General features: G+C 61.5%; 8 protein-coding genes and 1 non-coding gene across 9 annotated transcripts; 3 read left to right on the top strand and 6 right to left on the bottom strand.

The window, feature by feature from the left end:
* Nucleotides 1-414: 414 nt before the first annotated feature.
* Nucleotides 415-4,108, bottom strand: EHS24_004888 (uncharacterized protein; the record flags this gene model as incomplete). Its single annotated transcript, XM_028620430.1, has 2 exons — nucleotides 415-3,888; nucleotides 3,941-4,108. The coding sequence occupies 2 exons, from the start codon at nucleotides 4,106-4,108 to the stop codon at nucleotides 415-417; spliced, it is 3,642 nt and encodes a 1,213-aa protein (XP_028479402.1).
* Nucleotides 4,109-4,496: 388 nt separating this feature from the next.
* EHS24_004887 (uncharacterized protein) lies at nucleotides 4,497-5,535 on the bottom strand (the record flags this gene model as incomplete). The annotated part of the gene is made up of 4 exons (XM_028620429.1): nucleotides 4,497-4,714; nucleotides 4,776-4,959; nucleotides 5,005-5,068; nucleotides 5,123-5,535. The coding sequence occupies 4 exons, from the start codon at nucleotides 5,533-5,535 to the stop codon at nucleotides 4,497-4,499; spliced, it is 879 nt and encodes a 292-aa protein (XP_028479401.1).
* Nucleotides 5,536-6,913: 1,378 nt separating this feature from the next.
* Nucleotides 6,914-10,197, top strand: EHS24_004886 (uncharacterized protein; the record flags this gene model as incomplete). The annotated part of the gene is made up of 3 exons (XM_028620428.1): nucleotides 6,914-7,081; nucleotides 7,175-10,037; nucleotides 10,112-10,197. The coding sequence occupies 3 exons, from the start codon at nucleotides 6,914-6,916 to the stop codon at nucleotides 10,195-10,197; spliced, it is 3,117 nt and encodes a 1,038-aa protein (XP_028479400.1).
* Nucleotides 10,198-11,117: 920 nt separating this feature from the next.
* On the top strand, nucleotides 11,118-12,519 carry ERG25_1 (C-4 sterol methyl oxidase; the record flags this gene model as incomplete). The annotated part of the gene is made up of 3 exons (XM_028620427.1): nucleotides 11,118-11,345; nucleotides 11,600-11,886; nucleotides 11,994-12,519. 3 exons carry the CDS (start codon nucleotides 11,118-11,120, stop codon nucleotides 12,517-12,519), a joined length of 1,041 nt encoding a protein of 346 aa, XP_028479399.1.
* A 500-nt stretch (nucleotides 12,520-13,019) lies between these two features.
* Nucleotides 13,020-13,715, bottom strand: MGE1_2 (Mitochondrial matrix cochaperone; the record flags this gene model as incomplete). The annotated part of the gene is made up of 2 exons (XM_028620426.1): nucleotides 13,020-13,472; nucleotides 13,521-13,715. 2 exons carry the CDS (start codon nucleotides 13,713-13,715, stop codon nucleotides 13,020-13,022), a joined length of 648 nt encoding a protein of 215 aa, XP_028479398.1.
* A 309-nt stretch (nucleotides 13,716-14,024) lies between these two features.
* EHS24_004883 (uncharacterized protein) lies at nucleotides 14,025-16,655 on the top strand (the record flags this gene model as incomplete). Its single annotated transcript, XM_028620425.1, has 2 exons — nucleotides 14,025-14,607; nucleotides 14,662-16,655. The coding sequence occupies 2 exons, from the start codon at nucleotides 14,025-14,027 to the stop codon at nucleotides 16,653-16,655; spliced, it is 2,577 nt and encodes an 858-aa protein (XP_028479397.1).
* A 338-nt stretch (nucleotides 16,656-16,993) lies between these two features.
* EHS24_004882 (uncharacterized protein) lies at nucleotides 16,994-18,215 on the bottom strand (the record flags this gene model as incomplete). The annotated part of the gene is made up of 3 exons (XM_028620424.1): nucleotides 16,994-17,050; nucleotides 17,090-18,036; nucleotides 18,092-18,215. 3 exons carry the CDS (start codon nucleotides 18,213-18,215, stop codon nucleotides 16,994-16,996), a joined length of 1,128 nt encoding a protein of 375 aa, XP_028479396.1.
* A 269-nt stretch (nucleotides 18,216-18,484) lies between these two features.
* On the bottom strand, nucleotides 18,485-18,593 carry EHS24_004881. Its single transcript has one exon. It is a non-coding gene; the product is annotated as a tRNA-Pro (tRNA).
* Nucleotides 18,594-20,026: 1,433 nt separating this feature from the next.
* Nucleotides 20,027-21,343, bottom strand: EHS24_004880 (uncharacterized protein; the record flags this gene model as incomplete). Its single annotated transcript, XM_028620423.1, has 6 exons — nucleotides 20,027-20,443; nucleotides 20,702-20,766; nucleotides 20,848-20,955; nucleotides 21,016-21,080; nucleotides 21,146-21,209; nucleotides 21,304-21,343. 6 exons carry the CDS (start codon nucleotides 21,341-21,343, stop codon nucleotides 20,027-20,029), a joined length of 759 nt encoding a protein of 252 aa, XP_028479395.1.
* Nucleotides 21,344-23,344: the final 2,001 nt, after the last annotated feature.

Below are 23,344 nucleotides of genomic sequence, written 5' to 3'. Positions count from 1 at the left end.
CGCTCGAAACGCATCCTGTCGACGGGATACAACGGCACGCCGCGCGGCACGACAAACTGCAACCACGGCGGGTGCCCGCGCTGCAATGGCCCGGCAAAGGGCGGCGAGGGCCTGTCCAACTGCCTGTGCCTGCACGCCGAGGAGAATGCGCTCCTCGAAGCGGGCAGGGAGCGCATCGGCGCCGACGCAGTGCTGTACTGCAACACGTGCCCCTGCCTGCTGTGCTCAGTCAAGATTGTCCAGTGTGGCGTGCGCGAGGTCGTGTATAACCAGAGCTACAGCATGGACACGGAGAGCGCAAAGGTGCTCGAGGAAGGGGGCGTCATTCTCAGACAACTGCATATGCCGGGGCAAGAGGTGCAGTAGAGTCAGCGAGAGGCAACATGTAAATCTCTATGTATAGATACTCTAAGGCTAGGCGTCCGCGAGCACGGCAGTGGCGTTGGCAGTGATGTCCAGCGCGGTGTCGTGGAGATAGTCCCACACGCCATGGTCGCCTTCGAGCGTCCCCATGGTGGCGTGAAGCGCGACCCAGAGCGCGTCCCCGTCGCGCGTTGCGAGCGCGGTATACAGCACCCTGGCGTGCTTTTGCAAGTCGCCGTGGGCGCGGCGGTCCAGCAGCGGCCGGAACGCGAGCATCATGTCCCACAGCACAGAGTCCTTGACCGGCACGTCGCTGGCGATGAATGTTGCAGTGCGCAAGAGCGCGACATACAGACGATGCGAGACGGTGTGTTCGGAAGTCGTGCCCACCGCACCACGACGCGCGAGGGCGGACCGCTTGTCCACTTCGGACTGGGCACGGAGGAGCCTGCGCAGCCGGGGCCACGCGTCGTCGGTGATACGCTTCGAGACGTAGTCGCCCACATACTCGGACAAGGACGCGACGACCTCGGCAGCCTCGACGGCAACGTAGGGGAGTGGGTCGTCGAGGCGGTCGAGGATCGAGGGCCACGCCTTGTTGATGAGTGGGAGGAGGTCGCCTTCCCTCCCACCCTGGGCGAGGACGGGGATGGCATGTGCGATCAGCGACAGAACCCGCGCACGGAGGAACGGCGAGGCGTGCGAGAGGTAGTATGTCGCCTTTTCGAGAATCTGCGTGGCGACCTCCTGCGTACGTGTCGGGGGTGGCGGCTCGTCGGGGTCCGCGTTGGCCGGGCGCGGTGGGTGCTCATCCCCTTCTCCCTCCTCCATCTCAGTATCCCCCTCGCCATCCGTCTTCTGCTTACCCCAAGCTCGTCTGGGGGCCTGCTCGAGAAGTGTGTTCATCTCGCCCTGCGCCCGTGTCGAGCGCTCAGCATACCACGACTGGAAGCGGGCAAAGTCTGCCGTGGGGTCGGGCGGGTTGAGGAAGCGGCGCGCCTGGTTACGCTCCGCCTCGCGTTCCGGTGTGGGGCCCGTGGCAGCGACATCGGTAGCCATGGCGTCGATGAGCGTTGTCAAAACTGCCAAGAGGGCAGATGCGAGCGCGGCGTATCCGTGAAAGTCGTCGAGGGCGTCAAAGATCTCATCCACCACGTCGTGGACGAGCGGCACAATGGGTGCGCCGACAAGCCGGATCATGGCGATCAGAACGAGCGGCGCATGCGCGCTGAGCCGGTGATACGTGAGCCGCTGGGAGACGACGTTGACAACATAGTCGACGTTGTCGAGAACGAGGTTTTGGGCCGAGGCGTATCCCGTGTCGTAGGCGATGCGGACCAGCGCAACCTCTGCAAACTGCCTCACGAGGTCGTGCGGAGACGAGAGGTGGGCGAGGACGACGTAGAGTGCGTGAAGGAGGAGCGGGCGGAACCCCGTGCCGAGAATATGGGCACACGACGAGAGCGCGGTAAGCGACACTGCGCTGAGCATGACACGCTGAGCCCGCGCATGCAGGCGCCGGGTCTCAGCCTTGGCAGACGAGTTTGGCAACGGGTTGCGATCGAGGAGGGTCGTGAGCTGGTCCAGACCCTTTGTTCGCTCCACAGGCATGAGCGTATCCGACTCGGTGGGCTCGGGCTCGCCCTCCCACTCGTCGTCTTCGTCATCTTCGTCGTCCATCGACACAAGGACGCGAGCGACTTCTCGGGCCATCTTGCGCACAGCCTTTGGTGCATGCCCGCCCTCGTGTGCGGCAGCGACACCCTTGAGGAGCAGCTCTGAGACCCACACTGCCGAGGTTGCCTTGGCTGGGTCGCGCGTGCGGTGCGTCTTGGCAAAACGGATAAAGTAGTCGACAGAGTGGACAGCCGCTTCGCCGCCGGCTGCGCCGAGGGACTCGAGCATGGCTGCCAGGTCCCGCACAGTGCGTTCCGTCTCGACATGCCGGAGGGAGAGGTGGGGAAACTTGGCGTCAGGCGGCAGCGGCTCGCTTGCGTCCCCCGATGACGACTCGATGAGCAGCGGCAGGCTCGAGGTGACCAGACCCCGGCCCCAGCCAAGCTCGGCAGTGCGCTGGGCCGTGTTGGCAGTCGAACTCCATCCACGCGGCCGGCCAAACTCGAGGCAGTCGAGCAGGGACCATCCCCATCGCTCCACCATACCTGCAGGTCCGAGGAAGGCGGCAATGGCATTGGGCCGTGCGTCGCCTGTGGCTTTTGTGGCCTTGGCAATGGCCGTGACCAGCCGTGCCACCTCGTCGACGCGGATGTCCTGTTGCGAGCGAATCAACCGCGGAAGCGAATTGACAGCACCGCTGAGCAGGTCCACTAGAGCAGTGTCGAGGCCCTGCAGAGAGCCGTCGTCCATGAGGTTCTTCAACCGCCCCATGGCGTCGATGCGAACCGGATCAAACTCGTCGTTGGAGAGGAGGAGCAGAGTCGACAGTGCTGGCGGAGAAAGACGGGGGAGGGCCTCGTGGCAGTGCTTGATCAAGGTCTGTGACAGGTCTGCTGCAGCGATGCGAGCAAGGTGGGACGTGTGTGCTGTGAGTGTCGAGAGCATTGGTGGGATCGCGGTCTGCAGCTGAGCCGCGGTGTACGCCAGGTACGACGCCGACAGCGGGGGAAAGGGACTGGGAGAGGTAGCTGTCGACACTTGTGATGCTGTAGGGCTCGGTGGCGGTGGTGAATCAGCATCAAGCGGCGGTTCCCATACATCTGCAAGGTCGGACAGGTCGTTGAATGCAGGTCGCAGGACCTTGAGCCGCCTCAGCTCGTCGTCGTCGAGCGTCTCGACAATGACGTCCTTGACAGACCCCGCCATATCAGCTGCAATGTCTCCTCGGAGGTTCTTGCCCTGCCCCGTGACCGCCTTGGTCAACGCGCTCACGATACCGGGGAGGACGGAGGCAAGGAGCTCGGACTGGCCGGCAAGGTACGTGATGAGGGTGCCGAGGAGGCGGACCGCTGCGCGTTGCAGCGTAGGGTGGGGGAGGAGAGGGGTTGCACAGTCGAGCGCGAGCGTAACCGTTTGGAAGAGGGTAGGCGTGAGAGGCGCTTTGGGTCCCGTCACGGCCTTGCGCATCGCAGGTGTAGGGTGTACGATCCCGTGAGCGCTGTGTGGTTCCAGCAACGCGGACAGCAGCGAAATGGCCTGGAGGTTGACCTCCTGGCCGACCTCACGGCCTTTACCCTTCTCAGAGCTCACGGCAGCCACAGCGAACCGCCACAGTTGTTCCCAGGCAGCTACCTCTATCCCTCCCGGTGCGGTACGCCAGTGCCGCACCACGAGGGCGAGCAGGCGGAACGCCGACTCGAGGAACCCGTCGGGCAGCGCCGTCGGTATAGTCGTCCGCAACACTGTCGTGACCGGGAAGAGCAGGTAGTTGATCAACGCCGAGGTGAATGCTTCATCAGGAAGGGTCTCGACGACACTCCGCAAAGTGTCGATGAGAGCGGCGTGCTGGGACGAATTCGTAGGCTGTTGTCCCGCGAGACCCATCAACGCGACACAGGTGGGTTTGAGCTGACATTAGCACATGGAGGTGATGTCAATGGAAGCGGGTGAGGGGACATACCTTGCGAAATGCATCTCGCCTTAACTCTTCCTCTGGTGATGACCGAGAAGGTATCGGTCGGGACTGAAGCGAGGAAGGGGACGGGAAGGACGGAGGTGAGGATGGGGTAGACGATGGGGAAGACCTGGACGGGTACGGTCGCCCAAAGAGGTCGCGGCCGGTTGACATGTTGCACGAATTCTCCAACGGGAGTCCAAGACAAGGTATGCTATGTTCAAGAAACCAGTCCTGGATGCGTTAATGCCTTGGCATGTTGAACAAGGTGGTCGGTGGGTGTGGTGTGGTGTGTGTTGTGAAGAGAGTGCGAATGACGGAACGCGGCCGGTGGAGGTCGATCTGGGCGAGTCCAAGTTGATCCACCACATTCCGTGTCAATATCAGTCGCCCATCTACTGCGCTACTGCCATGCAACGGTCGGAACCCGCTGGCCAACAACGTCCTAAACGCCCAACAATGCAATGTGAATTTATCTACTGGGAGAGCAGTATCGTACTTGTGCTACTGAATGCAAAAGACTCTGTCCGCCAGACCGTGTGGACTCGCCCGAGTCATATGTCTACTTCTTCGAACGCTTCTTCGTCTGATGGGCGCCAGGCACAACGTCCACTTCGCCCCAGGTGGGCTTAAGGTGGCCGAAAACGTCCTCCACGCGCTGAACCGAGAGGACAAACTCCTTGGTGTCGTCGGTGACCTTCTGGGGGCTAAAGTCCAGGCGGCGGGTCGACAAGCGCTGCTCCTTGTTGCCGATGGACATCTTGAGCCAAGTGCTACGAGCTGGGAGGGCGGCCGGTAAGCAAGCAACACACATGACGTCGGACGCAGACACGAGACTCACCACGCTCGCCCTTTCGGGTAGGTGGGTCGAGAATGAGGTTGATCTTGACCTCGTCGAGGGAAAGTTCACGGGGCTTGCCGAGTGGTCCGAGACTGTCCTTCAACACGGTGTTCATGCGAAGGAAGTACTGGGACCGGGTCGGATCAGAGGCAGTGTATGAGCGGACGAGGGAGAGGCGCGATACCTGGCGAGAGATCAAATACAGAAAGCCAACGCCGCAAAGAGGTACGACGTAAATAAAGCCGTTGGTTAAGAAGGCCCAAATCAAAGAGTTTGGCACCGCGGGCTCATCCCTGCGCTGTCAGCAAGAGGTAGCCAGGCGTGGACCATGAGGGGCCTCGACTCACTCCTTGCCGGCAATCTTGCGTATATTGTCGATGCTAGGCATGGTAAAGTAGACAACGACAGAGGCACCGATGAGGATCATGGATCCCCACAGCATCTGGCCGCTTCCTTCACGGGGGCGCGCGTAGATGACGCGCTCGAGCTCGACCTTGCCCTTGTGGAGGGGGGGCTCGACGCTGTACCAAGGCCACTTTTCCTCGCTCATATGGGTGTTGGGCGCCCTCGGGCTGAACGATACCGCTCGAGACCACAGGCCTCGAGTGGCAGTGTGAGCAGCAAGGGTGCGGGAGGGTGCCAACACGCTGGGATGCGAGGACGCGTGCAGCGAGCGCGTCACGCTGGCAGCGGCGTGAAAGGTGCGCGGGAACGCCATGCGCGATGGGCCTGCCGCAGCGTTGAGGCGGATGAGCAGCATTGTGTGGTCTGCCTGAGGAGCCGTCTTTTGAGAGAGAGAGTGAGGGTTGTGGAATGAGAGGACACTGTCTGTCTGTGGCATTGAACATTTCGGGTTTGCCGGTGCCGTCCGAGGGCGCAGATAACGTGTTACGTAAACGTTGTACGGTTACGTAAAATTACCAGTATTATGTAATATTAATAAAGTTACGTAAAAATATGTGGGAAAGAAACATTATGTAACAACACTTGCGGGGGAAGCGGTGCCTGACCTCTCGGGCATCGGGCATGGGAATGGCTGTGGACGGCGTTCAAAAGCTCGGCTGTGTGATATAGGTGGTGGTCTGTGGACTGAAGCGAACAGGAGAGAGAGACATGGCCAATGGTTTCACCGTTGGTGCGGTGCTGTGTAGCGGGAGTCTCTCAAGATGCGTGTGACCCCCCTGCGCGACCTGCCGAGAGAGATGCGTGTGCGTGTGTTTTAGAGAGAGAGAGAGCCGTTCCGGGCGGTGATCACCGCAGCCACAGTCAAAAATCACATGGGCCGTTGGGGTGGTGCGCTTGTTGTGTCGGAGCCGGGGGGGACGCCATGTGCAAACGCGATGACCGGTTGACCAGCAGGCCAGCAGGGGAAACAGGAGAATGTGGACAGCAGCAGCAAGCAAGCAAGCAAGCAAGCAGATTGCACACACAACACCGGCTGGAACAATAGCAACGCGCGTTAGTCATATCTCCCAGTCGGCTGCCATCGTTGATCCGCTCCACGTCCGGTTGACCCTCTCGTCTCTTCGTGTCTCCAGCTGCGCAATTCTCCCTCTCTTCCTCTCTCTCCCTCTCTATCTCGGCTCGTCGTTTTCCCCCCCTGTTTTCCACCGTCAAAGAGAGCCACACCGTCGACTCACCCCCGACCATCCCCGCAACAAGGTGTTCCATTCGGCACCGTCGGCAGCCTTCCTTCCTCCCAAATCCATCCGTCCCACCATTTTCCCGTGTCTTCTCTCATCTCACCACTCGTCCATCTTCCCAAACTCCTCCGTCACACCAACGTCGCTGCAGATCCCCCCATCACTGCCGCCCTGCAGGACACCTCCCACCTCGACGCTCTTTGACGCTCCGACTTGACCCTCCGGAGCCGACCTCACTGTCCCCCGCTTGCGTGGCAAATCCGGCATCCCGGCTTGGGGATGGGCAAGCCGTCGGCCGCCCGCGTCCACTACTCTCGTGTCCTTCTCGCAGTCCCACCGCTACCGCAGCCGCCGCCGCCGTCATCACCTTTCCTCGTCTAGCCCGTCCGCGCCCGTAGCCCCACTCCGGCACCACCTCACCCCCACTCCCCTCACCCTGCACCTCCCCTCCCGTTCACCTCTTCCATCCATCTTGAACGGGCGGAGCACGACAATATGCCAATGCCAGTTGACATTCCCTCCCGCCCCGATCTGTCGGGCACCATCCCTATCGACATCGCAGGCCCCTCCCAGCCCTCCTCGTCAGCAGCCGGACAACCCAACGACGTCGCTGGCGTCCTCCGCCGCAACCAGGCATGTCTCGCATGCCGTCGTCGCAAGCTGGTGAGTAACCCACGTCGCTCTTTGCCGCTTGCCGTAAGAGCAGAAACGTAATGGGTAGAGCAATGAGCCGTTTCACTGACACTGTCGTATCAGAAATGCGACGCTGTCCGACCCCATTGCTCAACATGTGTCCGCTCTTATCGCCACCTGCTGCGCACCGCGCCCGGCACACATCCCGTCCTGTCGTGCGAGTATGACGATTCCCTCGACCGCGAGCATGGTGCGGACGGTGACCAGACGTCACCCACAGAGGGCGGCGATGACGATGAAAGCCGGAGGAAGAAGCGCAAGGCTTCGGGTGGCCGCGCCAAGAAACGCGACGACGACCTGGACGAGGAGCGCGACCGCCTGACCAAGCGTATCGGTACGTATACCAGTCCCAAGTCTCCTGCTAACCCCTCCACAGCTGAGCTTGAGAACCAGTTGGCGAACAAGACGCCCGCCTCCTCCTCGGCCGCTCCACCACCACTGGCCGCAGGTCAACCTCCACCACCTTCCTCCACTTCCTCCACCTCTATGCCAAGTGAAAGCCGTTGGACAGGATCCTTTATGCCTACACAGGCAGAGTCGCCCACAGCGTTCCTCGAGATGCTCTCGTCTGCCGCGACATCGACACAACACATGCCGGACGGTTCCGGGTCCAACATGTTCGCCGGTCTCACTCCCATGTGGACGTCCGCGGACCGGACCGAGACGACAGGCCTGACGCCGTTCCTCCCCATGCCCGAGCCAGACTTTGAGGCGTCTGCCTCCACTCCGTCTGGTGGAGGACGCTATCACAGGCCGTCGGACACGCCAATGCTGTCGCCGAACAACATCTTCAACTTTTCTCCGGCGGCGACCGGCCCCGGTGTCCAGGCGCCATCAGGCTCTGGCAGCGATACGCCGGCAACGTATTCGATGAGCTCGGTACTCAACATTGCGCAGCAAATTGGTGGCCTCACGGGTGTGTCGTCCATAGGCGGTGCGCAGATTCCCACCCTGCCACCTGGCAGTACGAACAACATGGGTCCGCCCCTGTCCGAGGACATACGGATCAACCTGCAGAACGCAGCAGCTTCTTTGGCCAATGGCGGCGGCGGCGACGCGAACATGGAGCACAACTCGACAACGTCCAAGAACAAGTCGCAGTCGTCGTCGTTTGACTCTGACCCCATCTCGGCCATGGCAGCTGACGGCGTCCTTGACTCGCGCATGTTTATGGACCTCTTCTGGCCTGGTTGGCCGCCCAACCTGCCCGACCCCAACGTGGTGCAACAACTCGTGGAAGCGTTCTTTGACATTGTGCCCAACATGCCGCGCATGCTGCACCGTGCGCGATTCCTTGCGCGTCTTTCATTGCCTGCCACCCACTCCAATTTCCCGCACCCTGCTCTCCTGCATTCCATTTGCGCTCTCGCTGCCAGCTGGTGCAAGCCTGAAGTGTATGAGGACTCGCCTCCGCCCAACTTTGACGCGAAGATGGCGTTCTTTGCCCACTCGACTCCAAAGCCAAAGCATCCGTCGGCGATGCCCTTCTCGTTGCAGCAGGCGGCGCACGGCAAGGACGCCGTGTTGGACGGCCTCAACACGGGCAACCGTCTGTTTGACGTTGTCCGCGCCATGATCATTCTCAGCCGCGTGTTTATCGACGACACGCGCATGCTCGAGTGCTGGACTTACTGTGGTCTTGTCTCTCGCATGATCCTTCCCCTTGGCCTGAACGTGCGCTCGGCCGAACTGTCACTCAAGTCGGTGATGCTTCCCCCCGCTGCCGACGCGCTCGAGCGCGAGGAACGCCGCGTGGTGGTCTGGATGGCCATGTATCACGACACGGTGGCGTCGGCCGCGTCCGGGTGGGGCACGTCGCTCGCTCTTGATGAGCTTACGGTTCCGTTGCCCGTGTCCAAGAGGGACTTCGACGAGGGCAACGAGAATATGGAGCCGAACCCGCAAGACCTCGAGTCGCTCGACCTGTATATCAAGCACCCTGTGCCCGACGCGCTGGTGATGGCGCTCAAGGCTTCCGTGCTACTCAACCGCGTCAACAAGTTTGCGCGCAAGTGGAAGAACCGCCGGATGAGGGACAATGACGACCTGGACGGCATGCTGCGGCCCGAGTTCCGCGAGTTGGCCAACGCCATTGCCTGTCTCCAGATGAGCTTTCCTCCGACCCTCACGAACCCGACGACGTTTGACGACCGTGGCATGCTCGACGTCGACCTCGTCAGCGCCCATGTCCTGCCGCACACGGCGATTATTTGCCTGTATGAGCCATTTGCGGACGTGACGGACCCCAACGACCAGCCGGCGCGTCGCATCCTCAACGCGGCGCGCTCTGTCATCAACGTCATCCAGCAGCTTGTGGGCATTGTGCCCAAGGGTGTCACCAACATTGGCGCCGTCATGCACTCGTCCTCGTCCGTCGCGCTCGTCACAGCCGCCCGCACGTGTTTGCTGTTCTACCGCCACGCCCTCAACATTGGCGACCTGCCGACCGCCGAGGCGTACCGGACCGACGTCGAGACGGCGCGCCTGGCGCTGGCGCAGTACGGCCGCAAGTTTAAGATTGGGTACCACCACGCGCAGCTGATCGACTACTTTCTCGATCGCGCCACCAACCCGACGTTTGAAAAGCTCGCAGCGCACTATCCAGAGCACCCTCGCGTCGGCGGTCTGGCGCTTACGCCCAAGTCCAACTTTGGCCTGTGTATCCTGAACGCGCTCAACATCAAGCGCGGATTCTGGAAACTGCCTCCTGGGGGTTATGGCAATTCGGGCAGTGTGTCCATCTCGACCATGTCGCCCAGCGGCATCTCGCCGGCGAACAGCAACGGCAACAGCAACAACAACCCGTCGCCAAACGAGTCGGGGTCGGGATCCACTCCGGACCTGCTGCACCGCAACTCGACGGCGAGCACGGGCTCGTCCTCGGACTCGCCCATGTCCGGCATCGCGGTGGGCGCCGGCGTCGCAGGTTCGTGGAACGCGGCGGCGAACGGCACCCCGAACGGGAACGAGAACCGCACTCCGCGGCCGACATCGATGAAGGAGGCGCAGATACTCTGGGAGGAGACGCAGCGCAGGGCCGGGCGCGATGTGCCCATGACTGCGTCCGCGCCCTCGTCGCACTTTGACTCTGTGGCGGACGGCAGTGGCAACGGCAGTGGCAGTGGAAGTGGCAACGGCACCGGCAACGGCAACGGCAACGGCAACAGCGGACACGCGCCCGCCATGACCATGCAGTACTAGGAACACTGGAGGAAACGGCAGGCTCTCCAAAGTGTCCCCGTCGGGTGTGTGTGTAGTATAGCGAGATGACGACGACGATGTGAACTAGATTGTAGCTGTATTATATTATACTACTGCTCCCCCACTTTTTCAAAACAACAACAACAACAACAACAATATGGATTTGTTTACCATTACGTTTTGCAACGAGAGAGACAACAAGACAGGTGTGGTGGCCTGCTGCGGGCACTGTGCGGCCTCTTTTTTGTACCGGATGGATGGATTGCGAGTGGGGATCGCCCCCGTGTGTCAGCAACCGCGTGTCAACACCCTGGACTCGGTATATTACCCTGTGCCTAGTGGGGTGTATGTTAATTTGGGATTAGTAAAATTGGCCTAATCACCCCGGGTGATTTAATGTTGTAATAAATTTTGAACGTTGGGGGATGGGGGGGGGGCCATTTTTTGCTTCCGTGCTCGTTACGGCGCGTGCAGAGTCTACGGGCGGGCCCGCGCGCGCGCGAGCCCAGGGCCACACAGTGTTCACCCGGCGTCGTGCGATGGGGGGGTCGATGGGGCCATCGTTCGATAATCACTGTTTTTGCTGGGCACAGGCAGCCGGCGACGACGCGGGTCTGGCTCGCAGCTCTGGCTCGCTGGCCGCTGGCTGGGCAGAGGCTCGCTGGCTGGGCGGCCACCCGCCGACCACCCCTAATAGCCCAACGCGTTTCGCTGCACTTCTGACTCTCTTTGTTCGTCTCCTCATCGACTAACCCGTCAGTCACTCCCTCCCCGTCTCTCCTTCCCCACCACCACCACCAGCACCATGGCGGCACAACAGCTGTACGAGAGTGCTCTCGCCTTTGTCGGCAAGCACTCTCCCGAGCTCGCAGAGCAGCTCGTCATCACCAACGCCACCCAGACACAGGCCATGCTCTACGGCGACATCAACCTCGACGCCTTGTCGTGGTTTGAGCGTCTCTGGGCAAACTACTACATCTACATGGGCAACGCCATCCTCGCCACTGGCCTCATGTCGTTCCTCCTCCACGAGGTGAGTGTTGGGATAGAATGTAGCGAGCGAGCGAGCGAGCGAGAGAGCGAGGGCAAAATGCGCGGGGGGGCGCGACGAGGAAGCAATGGTCAACGCAAAAGTCAAACGCTGGGGGCGTGATCGTGGCACGATTTCATGTTGTGTCACCACCACCACACCCACCTTGTCCGCCACGGCCTGCTCCATTCCTCCCTCGCGCACTCACCCGGCTCTTGTCTTCCGAAACAGACCCCACCACTGACACGTCTTTCCAGATCGTCTACTTTGGCCGCTGCATCCCATGGCTCATCATCGACGAGATCCCCTGGTTCCACCAGTGGAAGCTCCAGCCGACCAAGAAGACCACCTGGGCCCAGATCTGGAAGTGCACCCGTGTCGTCCTCCTCACCCACTTTACCTGCGAGGCCCCCCTCATCTGGCTCTTCCACCCCATCTGCTGCTACTTTGGCATGTCGACCTTTGAGGTCCCCTTCTCGCCCCTGTGGCTCATGGCGTGCCAGATTGCCTTCTTCTTTGTCTTTGAGGACACCTTCCACTACTGGTGAGTTGAAGGCGCCCGCGGCAGCGCGCAGTGTCCCATTTATAGGTGGACACGCGCGACTCTGATACGTGACTTGCCCTGCTCCCAAGCTGACATCCCTTCTCCAGGGCTCACCGCGGTCTCCACTGGGGTCCTCTGTACAAGAACATCCACAAGCTGCACCACGAGTTCTCGGCGCCCATCGGTCTCGCCGCCGAGTACGCGCACCCCATGGAGGTCATGATTCTCGCACAGGGCACCATCTCGGGCCCTTTCCTGTACTGCCTGTTCCGCCAGGACCTGCACATCCTGACCGTGTACATCTGGGTGACGCTGCGTCTGTTCCAGGCCGTCGACGCGCACTCGGGTTACGACTTCCCTTGGTCGCTCCGCCACTTCCTGCCCTTCTGGGCCGGCGCCGACCACCACGACTTCCACCACATGGCGTTTGTCAACTGCTTCTCGACGTCGTTCCGCTGGTGGGACTACTGCCTCGGCACCGACAACAAGTACCACGCGTACAAGGAGCGCGTGGCGTCCGCCAAGGCCGGCGACCGCGCCGCCGTCGAGGCCTCTGAGATGAAGAAGGTCGAGGCCGACGGTATCGCCGCTGAGCGCGAGGTCGTGTCGTACGACAAGGTCAAGGCCCAGTAAACAGGTCGAGTCGAGCGGGCAGTGGGTGGAGGAGGACGAGGGCGAAGCGAAGGGCGGCTCCGCGTGCAGTTGTCACGCAGCAGCTGTTCGTCTGTCTCTCTGTCTCTCTGGCTGCTGTAATCGTTCTGTTTTCTTGCCCTAGACCCCCACACCGGACACTTGTGGACAGGTGGTGCAATTACCGTTGCCACCAAACAAGGAGGGACGACGAGATGGGGGGTGCCATTGTCGGCTCAAGTCGGCAAAATCCCCCCGGCGGCAGCCGCCACTTGTTCCCCCCCCGGTATAATCTTTCCAAACCCATACCCCATACAACCACCCCCAAATAGAGATTCCGCTGCTTCTTTGCCTGAGAAGGGTGCTGCATGCAATGGATGCTGTACTACAGAAACTACAGAACGAGACCGCCGGGAGAGAATAGATGTGTTGAGGGGGGGATGGATGTGTTTGGTTGTGACGCGAAAAAAAAAAGTGGAGGGGTTGCTACAGAAAATGCTAGTTTACTCCATCTGGACGACGCCGACCTGGGCGGGGCGGAGGACGCGGCCCTTGATGGTCCAGCCGCCCTTGGCGACGTCGATGACCTCGCCGGGGGCCGGGGCATCGCCGTCGGTGCGCTTGGGCGCGACGTGCGAGGGAACCTGGAAGGTGGCCTCGTGGAGGTTGGGGTCAAACTGGGCGCCGAGCAGCTCGTCCATGGGCGCGATGCCGTGGGTCTCAAACGTCTTGTGCAGGGCCTTTTGGGTGAGCTCCACACCGTCAAAGAGCGTTGCGAGCGGCGAGCCCTTCTCGATGGGCTGGGGAACGTGCTTGAGCGCAGTGGCGAGCACGTCCGTGGTGGACAGGAGCGCGCGGGCAAAGCCCATGATGGCAAAGTCGGATGCCTTGGCCTTCTCCTCGGACGAACGGCGCGACAGCGTCTGGTAGTCGGCACGCATGTACTGCATCTCCTTCTGCAGACAAGCGTCAGTAAAAGGTCTACTCGGTTCCAGAAAACGCACGGTAAGCTCCTTGACCTTGGCCTCGAGGTCGGCAATCTTCTTCTCGTCGTCTGTCAGCTCCGCCTTGGCACCCTCGGCGGCGTCGGCGTAGAAGCGCACACGGGCAGCGGCGACGGGCGACGCACGCGCGGCCATGGGGGCGGCGACGGCGGGGCGCACAGCGGCGCGGAGCGAGGCGACGGAGCGGGACATCATGGTGTGGGTAGAGGGGAAGGGGTATGGAGATGGTGGAAAAGAAAGTCGGAGCGCAGAGACGAGGGAGACGTTTCTGGGCCCTTTGCGCATGCTCGTCTCGGATCAACGTCGGGCGAGTGAGCCGAACGGGCGGTACGGGGTGGGTGGTCGCCCGTGGGAGAGTTGTATGACCCGCCGCGCGGAGATCCACGGGCGACTCCGCTTTTGGCCGCTTTCATTTGGGTGGGTTTTGGATTTTCGGAACAAACCCGCCTCATCGAGAGTCTATACCACAACAACACACCTCACCCACCCACACTCCCCTCCACCATGCTCGCCCTCCGGCTCGGACGGCGCTCTTCCGGGTGCTCGATGGCATGCGCAGGACGACACCATGTGTTCCCGACTGCGCTGGCATCGTCGTCCGTCTCCGTCGCGGGCTTTGCGTCGTCGGCAGCCGTCAGCAAGAGGGGCGACATGAAGTTCTACAAGCAGCCCACGGGAAAGGCCAGACAGGACGCCATCGCCCGCGCAGCAGAGTTTCGCAAAGGCATGAATGCCACAGCGGGCGAGGTGGCCGCGGCCGTGGCGACGGGCGGCATTGAACAGGCCAAAATCCAGGCCAACCACACTCCGCCAGCAGGAACCAACAACCCCCTCAAGGCCCTCGACCTCATGAGACCCCTCAGGCATCCCAACCCCACGACCCAGTCATATTCCAAACAGCGCACAAAGCTGTATGACCAGATCAACAATGCGTTCGTTCGTGCGCAGCTCGCCGAATGTGTGCGCGCAATGGGGTTGGCCGTGACGGCTACCGACAAGAAAGCCGCTCTTGTGGACCGCATCCTTCTTGCGTGGGGCTGGGTCGACAAGACCCCAGATGAGTACGACACAAAGGTGGAATCCGAGGGTAAGTGATGGCCTTTGAAAAGCCCAACCGACCTTTCACTGACACAATACTCAGAGCACCAGATGACGCTTGCCGATCTGTTCCTGTTCCAGCGTAACCGCGACGCTCACCGCCACAGGGGCCTGAGCCCGCGGTTCGACGCTCATGGTTCTGACCAGGATGGCAACCCGCAGGCATACACCATGATGGTGACGGGAACGCGCGCGCAGCTGGACGTGTTTAAAAAGTGGTTGAATGGCGTCGTCAAGCAGCACTCGCAGACAACGTGGACCAAGGCCGACTTGTTGGGCTGGGAGCCGCCCAAGTCGACCCTGTGGGCTGTTTCCAACCTGACAGGCGCATACATTGAAGTCGATGCCCAGAACGTGTATTCGGCAACCGCCGCGGCCAAGGGCGATGCGCTGCGCGCAAGAGAGATGGTCCTCGAGGTGGCGCGCGAAGCAACCAAGGACACCAACGCCGTTAGCGCATCCACCAACTCGGGTGGGGTCTCCTTGACGCCGCACCTCCCGGCCCCCTCGTCGCCTCTGCCATGGAAGCTGGCTGCCAAGATTGGCAAGAGGCCATTCTTCCGCCTTGCTGCAGTGCAGTCCCAGTACGAGTCGGTCTACCAGCGCGAGGCAAAGCAGCGTGTGGCCAACATTGCCGTCACTCCCACCATTAATTTCGCCGGTTACAGCAAGGATGCGGTCCTCCGTGACCTTGCCGTCGCAACACTCCAGTCGTTGTCAAACGGTGCCGACATGACAGCAGACGACGAGACATCCTCGCTTGTCCTCCAGCTCGGCCACCTTTTGTCCCCAGCCATGGAGTCCAACGCCGCACTCAGTCTCACCGCCCCCGTCGCTGGCTCTGACACTCTGGATTCGAGCCGCTGGAACAACCTCACGCCCTTTGTCTTCTGTCCCACCGTTCCCCCCGTCCTTGTCGACAGCCACCTGCCGTCTATCCTGCAGCGTACACGTCGCGTGACTTACCACCCCCAGTACGGAGACGGCCCCGTTCTCACTCTCGAGTACCAGTACCCCAAGGCCGCCGAGCGCGAGACCTTGCTGAATGACATTTCCGACGAGCCCGCGTGGGTCGACCGCCTCGGCGACCTGGTTGCCGCTAGTGCACAGGAGGCGGAGGCTCGGTACGGCGAGGACCTGGCCCCAGACGAGATGCACCTTGCCAAGGACGGCCTCGATGCCCTCCTCGGCCCCGACACCACGCCTCTTGCCGACCCCCACCCCTTCGAGACCAGCTTGTCAGCCAGCCTCGAGCGCGAGTCCGCCACCGACGTCCTCCTCCCCGAGCGGCCAGTGGACACACGAATTGTCGCCCGCGGGTCACAGGCCGTCCCCGCCACCGATGTCCCACCACTCCTCACCGATTTCTTCAAGTTGGTGCACACGCACGCCGCCGCGATGCGCGACACCCCACTCTCAGACTTGGTGGCGCTCCGCGCCGTCCCGCCCCAGGCGACCGAGCCCATATCCATGTACGACGACGACATGCTGGACCCCCTGGACATTGCCGGCGAAGACGGTGTCTTCCCCAGCGCGGCACGGAGCCACAAGCCGACGACAGACCACTGGAACGACCCCATCGAGGAGAACCTCGTCCCGCTCCTGCCCCCGCTCCACGTCACCTTCCGCGGGGCGCCGTACCTCCTCGAGTCGGACCAGGTGCGCGACGCGTCGGCGGCGCCCATCCGCGAGTTTGCCACCGTGGCCGCGACGCTGGACACGACCGATCCCGCCGACGCCCTCGACGCCGACGCCGACGACGCGCACGCGCACACCCACGGCTCGACCAACCCGCCCGCCGGGCCGGGCCCGTACACGGCGCACCAGCCGCCCGTGGGCTGGCTGCGCACGCTCGCAGTGGTGGACCTCAACGGCCTCGGCAGCGTGCTGCGCTACGCCGAGCTCGAGGGCAAGGGCGACCTGCGCGCCATGGGCGATGCAGTGTGGCGCGAGCTGGCGTACGTCACGAGCGAAACGGTGCCGCGCAAGACGGGCCGGTCCGGGGCCGGATGGACGCAGGGCGGATGGACGCCGTAGAAGAGAGAGAGAGAGATAGAGAGAGAGAGAGGGAGCGGGAAGGAGGTTGCATTGATCACACATCTCTTGTTGGATACACACCCTATGCATTGATACGCACAGTACCAGTTACATGTGAAATGAGGCAGAGGCAAAGGGGAAGCGGAGCATGGCACTGGAAGCAGGGGGTAATGGGGGAAGCACATCCTACAAGGCTACTCGCCAGTCGTCCCGTCCACTCGTCTTGCCTGTTGATCTGATGTCAGCTTAACACATACAGTTTCTCAGCTGCAACTCACTGAGGAAGTGGAGTGGTCCGTAAGACACCCCGCAATACAAGAAACTCGACCGACCTCCATCTACTCCTCGTCATCGTCGTCGTCATCGTCGTCGTCTTCGTACACGCGCTTGTGGATCTGTCCGTCAGCTGATGGCAGGTGCTCCCCGAAGCTCACAATCTCGCCCAGGCCAATAAACTCGCCGAGGGCACGCACGAATTCGTCGCCGCCCTCGCCGGCGCCGCCCTTGCGCCACCACGACGGCTCGAGGCGCGACACTGGCGCGGGTGCGGGCGCGCCGGCGTCGACGTCGGCGTCGGCGTCGGGTTTGGTGTCCGAGTCCGTGTCGGTCGTGGTGCCGTTAGTGCCGTTGGTCTCGGTCTGGGGCTTGGGGTCGGCCTCGGCTGTCGTGTCCTTGTTCAGCTCGTCGGCGTCAAATCCCGCAAGCGGCGCGTCTGGCGTCCAGAGCATGAAGGCCGAAAAGGCCGCAGAGGGGACGAGGACGCGCGCGCCTGCGGGGTAGTGGGTCGGGGGCTTGATCTCAGCTGCGGCTGCGGCGGTCGTGGTCGGTGTGGTTGTGGTGTCGACTTGCATCTCGGTCGCGTTGGCCTCGCCGGCGTCGTCTCCTGCCGCTCCATTTCCATTCACCTCGGCGACACTGGTCTCTGTCTCGGCCTCGGCCTCCTCCTTTGCCTCCGCCTCCACCTCCGGCTCTGGGGTAGCCCGCACGACCTCTATCCTCGGCACATCCTCCTCGGCAGGCTTGGCGCGGGCGTCAGCCTCACGCCGCAGGGGGGCGACGACGTCGTCTTCCTCGTCTTCCTCATCGACCTTGATGCGCTTCACGGCCTGCCGTCCTGCACGGCGCGGGCGCGAGAGCGCCACTTGACCCGAGCCCTTTGCGCGGCCTGCGGAGCGCGTCGTGCGTCCCGACGCGGACGTAGAGGCCTCGCCGGGTCCAGGAGCAGGTGCGTGTGATGATGTCGTGGCGGTCAACGCGGCCGCGTCGTCGTTCGAGTCCGCAGCTGCGCCAGCGCCAGGCAGGCCGTCTGCGCGCAGCACCACACCCCGGTATCCCCTCGGCAGCTCGATGCGCTGTCCAGCAACCGCGCGGCCGCGGAACGCTGCAACTTTGGTGCCCGGCGCGTATCCGAGTTCTGTCGGGGGGGTCGCGTGGACGGAAGAAGGCAGCCGTGGAGGCAGAGGCGGCGGGTGGGGTCGGGGAGAGGGCGAATGGCAGGAGGTGGAGGTCGGCAGAAGAAGCTAGCTGGGCGGGCGCCGCAGCAAGGATGAAGGCCGACATGGTGGTGGATGGAATGAGAGAGCTGTTGTTAGTCGCGAAATCATTGAAATCAATGTTTTGGACGCGACGCGTTTTTTGGTTCCGTCCGTGGCCGCATTTCGGTGTGTGTGTTTCAAAACAAGAAACCACGCTAAGGAGGGATCGTCGCGCCGTCGACACAACACACAACACACCTCCAACTCGTCTCTGCCACATTCACTCCAACTCGTTCTTTCCATCGTCCTGGACAACGACCAAGCATGCAGAGGGTCGCAGCAGCAAAAGATGAGGGCCCTCGCCGGGATTTGAACCCAGGACCACTTCCATAGCTCGTGAGGTAAGGCTTAAAGACCAAGACTGGACCCTAAGAAAGTATGATAGCCACTACACCACGAGAGCCTCGTTGATTGATGTTTTGTACGTTTCTGGCGTGTTTATAAGGTGTGGTTTGCAACAGCAACGTCGAGATCTGTTGGAAAGGATCATCTCTGACACCTGCTGTTGTAGCATGTGTCCCTCCTTCCATTGGTTTACTGTCTTGGGTTGACTATTGCCCGTCAACTTTCGTCTCTGCTCTGGCCTATCTGGCCTGATCGGGTATTGTCCAGGCGACACTTGATGTGGCGGGCCCTCCCTGTCGTTCTCATTGCCCTTGCTGTGCTTCTCTTCTGGTCGTGTACATGTTCCATGCCATGGCAAGCATTGTGTGGTCCCCTCTTACTTTTCTGTATGTTCGTGCCTCTGATGGCGACAGGCTACGGCACAACCTTTTTTGGAGGGTTGCTGTGGCATACCCGCATAAATGCCTCAGTTAAATGGACATTGTTACAGTGCTGCATCGTGCCCAGCGTCAACTGTGACCCACACCCGATTAAAGCAGGTGGCAGAATTAGATAGCAGCATCCCATACGGGAATGGTCGCAACGATTCCGCAAGAGTACCGCACAGGCTGGAGTAAAGAACGTTATGCAAACATGTCTACATATATTTCCCCGCGTTAGCACAGCCCAGACCTCGCTCAACTCCCTCCATGGCGGCTCTAACATGAACCTTTGAACCCCTTAGCGACTCCTCTATCTGTATCCAGTGGGCTTGGGAACCAGCAAGGCATCGTAAAGATAAACATTGACAACGCAAGCCCACGTTCCCGACGGCGATGGGATCCCCAGCCCCCTCCCGTATACCCTTGGGCCACGGAGAGCGAACTCCTGCTGAACCCACATCCACGATACAAGTCTCCAACTCTTCCAAGGAGGGTGCGCCTGGGTGAGGTTAGGTAAGGTGGAAAGAGAGCCATGGTGAAAGCAGCAGTGCGATAACTCTGGAAGGCCGGATAAACAAATGTGCGGCCGCAGAGTGCCACTTGCCTTCCCGGTGGCAGAGGCGCATCGACAGCTCACTGCCAACAGCCCTCATCTCCCTCCTGCACAGTTGCAGCATCCAATACCTGTCTGAGACGCGGAACACGCCCGCTACCGGGATCCCTCGAGCTTCTCGGCGTGTGTCACATCTACGGCCCCGCCACAGGGGCACACCACCGAGCCATCAGTCAGTCAACCTTGTTGTGCAACCCAACCCTGGCCCCTCTGTTATCCGAACAAGGGAACGATGCATCTCATCGGTGTAGGTTTGGTTCGAAAGGGGAATACAAAAGCAGAAAAAGAAGTGGGTGGTGGAGAAAAGAGGGGGAACGTGGCTCATGGGAGGATGAGCGGGAGAGGGATCACGGGGGTCGTATAAAGCACATCTATAAAACAGAAAACCAAGGGCTTGACGTCTTTGCGTCTTGGGCGCGCTGCGTCTTTTTAATTCAAAACGCGGTACGAGCGAGTTTAGTTGGAGACGGCGGGGGCCTTCTCGGAAACCTTCTCGGTGGCCTTGGCGACCTTGTCCTCGGCAGCCTTCTTGGCGCCGAGGACCTGCGCGTAGGCCTCCTCGATGACGGGGCGGACGTTCTCGACGACGTAGGCAGCGAGCTTGTTGGTCTTCTCCTGGTAGGTGCCCTCCTTGGCGAGGACGATCGACTTGACGTCGGCGGTGACCTTGGTGAGGACCTCGGAGAGCTGGTGGGGGAGCTCCTTGGACTGGTCACGGAGGGTGTGGAGCTGCTCGAGGAGAGCGTGCGAGATCTCGGTCGACTGGGTGACAACGGCCGAGGCGCGGGCGCCGAGCTCGTGGTTGAGAGCGGCAGTCTTGGAGATGACGTCCTGGATGACGGGGGTAGCCTGCTGGATGAGGGGGGCGACGCGCTAGAGGGGGGGTGGTGTCAGTAAGGCTTGGAGGGAACACGGAACAATCCGGTGGGACCAGGGGATGCCACGCCCCGACGCGTTCCGGCCGCCGGCAGGAGGACGGCAAACAACGTCCTGGGTGGCGCAGGGAAAATGCACCACCCACAGCTCGTGCGCAAAGTCACCACAGCATGAGCGCGACGTCATAGACGACGAGCGAACGGGGCATCCACCATCCATCCATCCTCCTCGTTCAAGGACAGCAACAAAACTCACAGCGTCGTAGACACCCTTGGCCTGCTTGACACCAATCAGGTCCTGGGTCTGGGTCTTGAACGGGTCTGTGGTAGCCGGTCAGCGTGCGCCCTTGCGATGATGTGCCGTTTGCTTCGCGCTCTTCTCTCCTCAAGGGGGGGACTCACAAGGGAAGATGACCTCGACGCGGTCAACGGTGGCGACAGCGAGGCCATCGGCAGACTCGAGGAGGGGCTTGGCGCGAACGAGCACGGGGGTGGCAGCGTCGTACGAGCCTGGGAACGGGCCGTGTCAGTATATGCACTAGACGGTGGTTGTCTTTCCCGGGGACTCACGGACAGCGAGGCCAAGCGCGGTCTGGTAGAGGTTGGCAGTGAGCTGGGTCGAGTTGATAAGCGACCTGTGGGTTAGCGTTGTTTCCGGCAGGGCAGGCGTAGATAGCGGTGGCGACAGGGAGATACATACTGAGCGTAGGTGTACGAGTCGTGGAGGACGGGGACCGAGTCAAGACGCTCGACAATCTTGAAGCCTGGGAGGGGGATGGTCAGCGACGCGTCCTTGTGTGGTGTGGTGGTGGTTGGGTCTCTCCATCAAACGTGGGTGGTTACGACGGGTGTACTCACTGGGGGTGGTGCCGTTGGGCTGCTGGGCGGTGGCGGCCATTGTGGTTGTGGAGGTTTGTGTAGAGGTGGTGGTAGGGGTGTGTGGTTGTGAACTGAGGACAGGTGAGTTCCGAGTTGAAGAGATGTGGGATATGGAAGGTTGTGCAACGACAGAAGGGAGTGATGGATGAGAAGAAAGAGAAAAGTGTGTTGGATGGACCCGACGGACCACCACCACCAGAGCCGCCGCCGCCAGAGCCGCCAGAATCGCCAGACAGCGTGTCTCGCATTTCATGGCGTGGTACGCGGCACGCGGCACGGCACGCGCGGGGGGGAAGGAGGGCGATTGCCGCTCCGCCCGTGCTGCTGCTGCTGCTGCTGCTGCTCTGGCGCTGTCTTGGCCTTCCCGGCTCCTGCCTATGCATGGCCCAGCGGTGCGGTTGCTGGCCAGCTGGCTGGCAGACTGCACTGCCATATGTCCACGCCTGGGAGCGTGGGAGCAGCGTGGGATGCGGCTCTGTCGACGATGATGCGTGCGTACCAGCGACACGTTTTTCAGCGCGACGGGCCGATTTGCCTGGGCGTGGTGGGAAAGCGTCGCACGGCAGTGATAACGATGGCAAAAGGGGGGGTCTAGAGCAAAGAGGCGGCGGCGGCGGGAGACAGGCACACACACGCGCAAGAAAACAAACGAAATGCTCACCTTTGCAGTGTCTGACGTGACCAAAGCGAAGTTTGGACGATGGTTTGGTGGTGGAAGAGTGGGTAGATTGGAACAAACAAGAGAGGCGGTGGCCAACTTTATAGAGGGCCGACAACAACAAAGAGAGAGACGGATACAACGTCCCACACCACCCGCGCGCCGACTGCGGTGCCAGGACGTTCCACCGACGCCCAGAGGAGCGTACAGGCATATTCGTGTTGTCCTCTCTCTCCCCCCCCTCCATGCACATGCATGTACACGCTCTGCGCGCGTCTGGGCCACGGCGGCAGCAGCGGCGGCGGCTGTGTCGAGTATGCGCGCTCTGGCTTTCTCTTGTCTCTCGTCAGGGCTGGAGCGTGGGAATCCGCAGCAATGGCAAAGAATTGGCCGTCACGCCCATCCAAGGCGCCCAGGCATGCTCTCTCCCCCCGTCCCCCCGTCCGGCCCCGCACACTGTGCTCAATTTCCATGCAGTGGCCCACTCGCATCCCACAGTCGGCGCGCGCGGGGAACGGGCAGCGGCCCCGGCCTCTGATCCCTCTCTGACAGGGGTGGTGGGTTTGTATCTGACACGACTATTCATATCTCGCCTAGTCACTTTACAGTATTTATACTTTTCTTACCATTTACTAGCGTTTTTGCCTTTTTTTTCTCTTTTTTGCGACGGCACTGCTTATCGCCAGGGAAAAATAACCCCCTTTTTCACTTTTTTTTGGGTGGCCAAAACCTCCGCCCTGGAAAGCGCGTGCCCATGGCCCATGGTCGTTGCCGCGGCACACCAACAACAACCCACATGCTCTCTCTCTTTCTCGTTAGCCGTGTCACACCTGGCGCACAGAGCTCTGGCGCTGCGAGTCGTGGCATGCCTCTCGACCGATCGCCCGCCCGCCCGCCCACGCCTTCGCCGGCTGGAGACGTTACCGAGGCAGCGGGTGGACCGGGTATGTCCAGCAGCCGTACATGGTTTTTTTGTCAGATCGTGTGTGGTCGTGCTGTCAGCTCTGCGGCATTGCTGTGCTGGCCGTGTGCACTTTACTGTTTGCATGTCGGGATTGAAGAGAGGGATTTAACGGGGCATTGGAGTCGCAAGTGTCTGATATCATGTCTGATAGTCTGACGCGTGTCAGCGCCCGCCGGACGCCGGATTCCAAGCCAATTCCACGATTATTCCAAAGGCGCTCACAGTTCGAAGGCGCTCTCTTCGTATGACGTCGTGCCAGCTTGGCCGCTTACGCACCCGCACATGTGTAGTCTCTCTGTACCTCAGTACTTCTGTGCATGCATGGCCCTAGCGTGGCCGCCCGACCATCGGCATTCCATGCCGCCATCGTCGCCCTCAGCGGCGGCCGTGCGTGCGTG

Source organism: Apiotrichum porosum (assembly GCF_003942205.1).
Source record: "Apiotrichum porosum strain DSM 27194 chromosome Unknown scaffold_2, whole genome shotgun sequence".
NCBI classification, from domain to species: Eukaryota; Fungi; Basidiomycota; class Tremellomycetes; order Trichosporonales; family Trichosporonaceae; genus Apiotrichum; species Apiotrichum porosum.
Note: the sequence above shows the minus strand (reverse complement) of the source record. Positions and strands in the feature narration are given on the sequence as shown.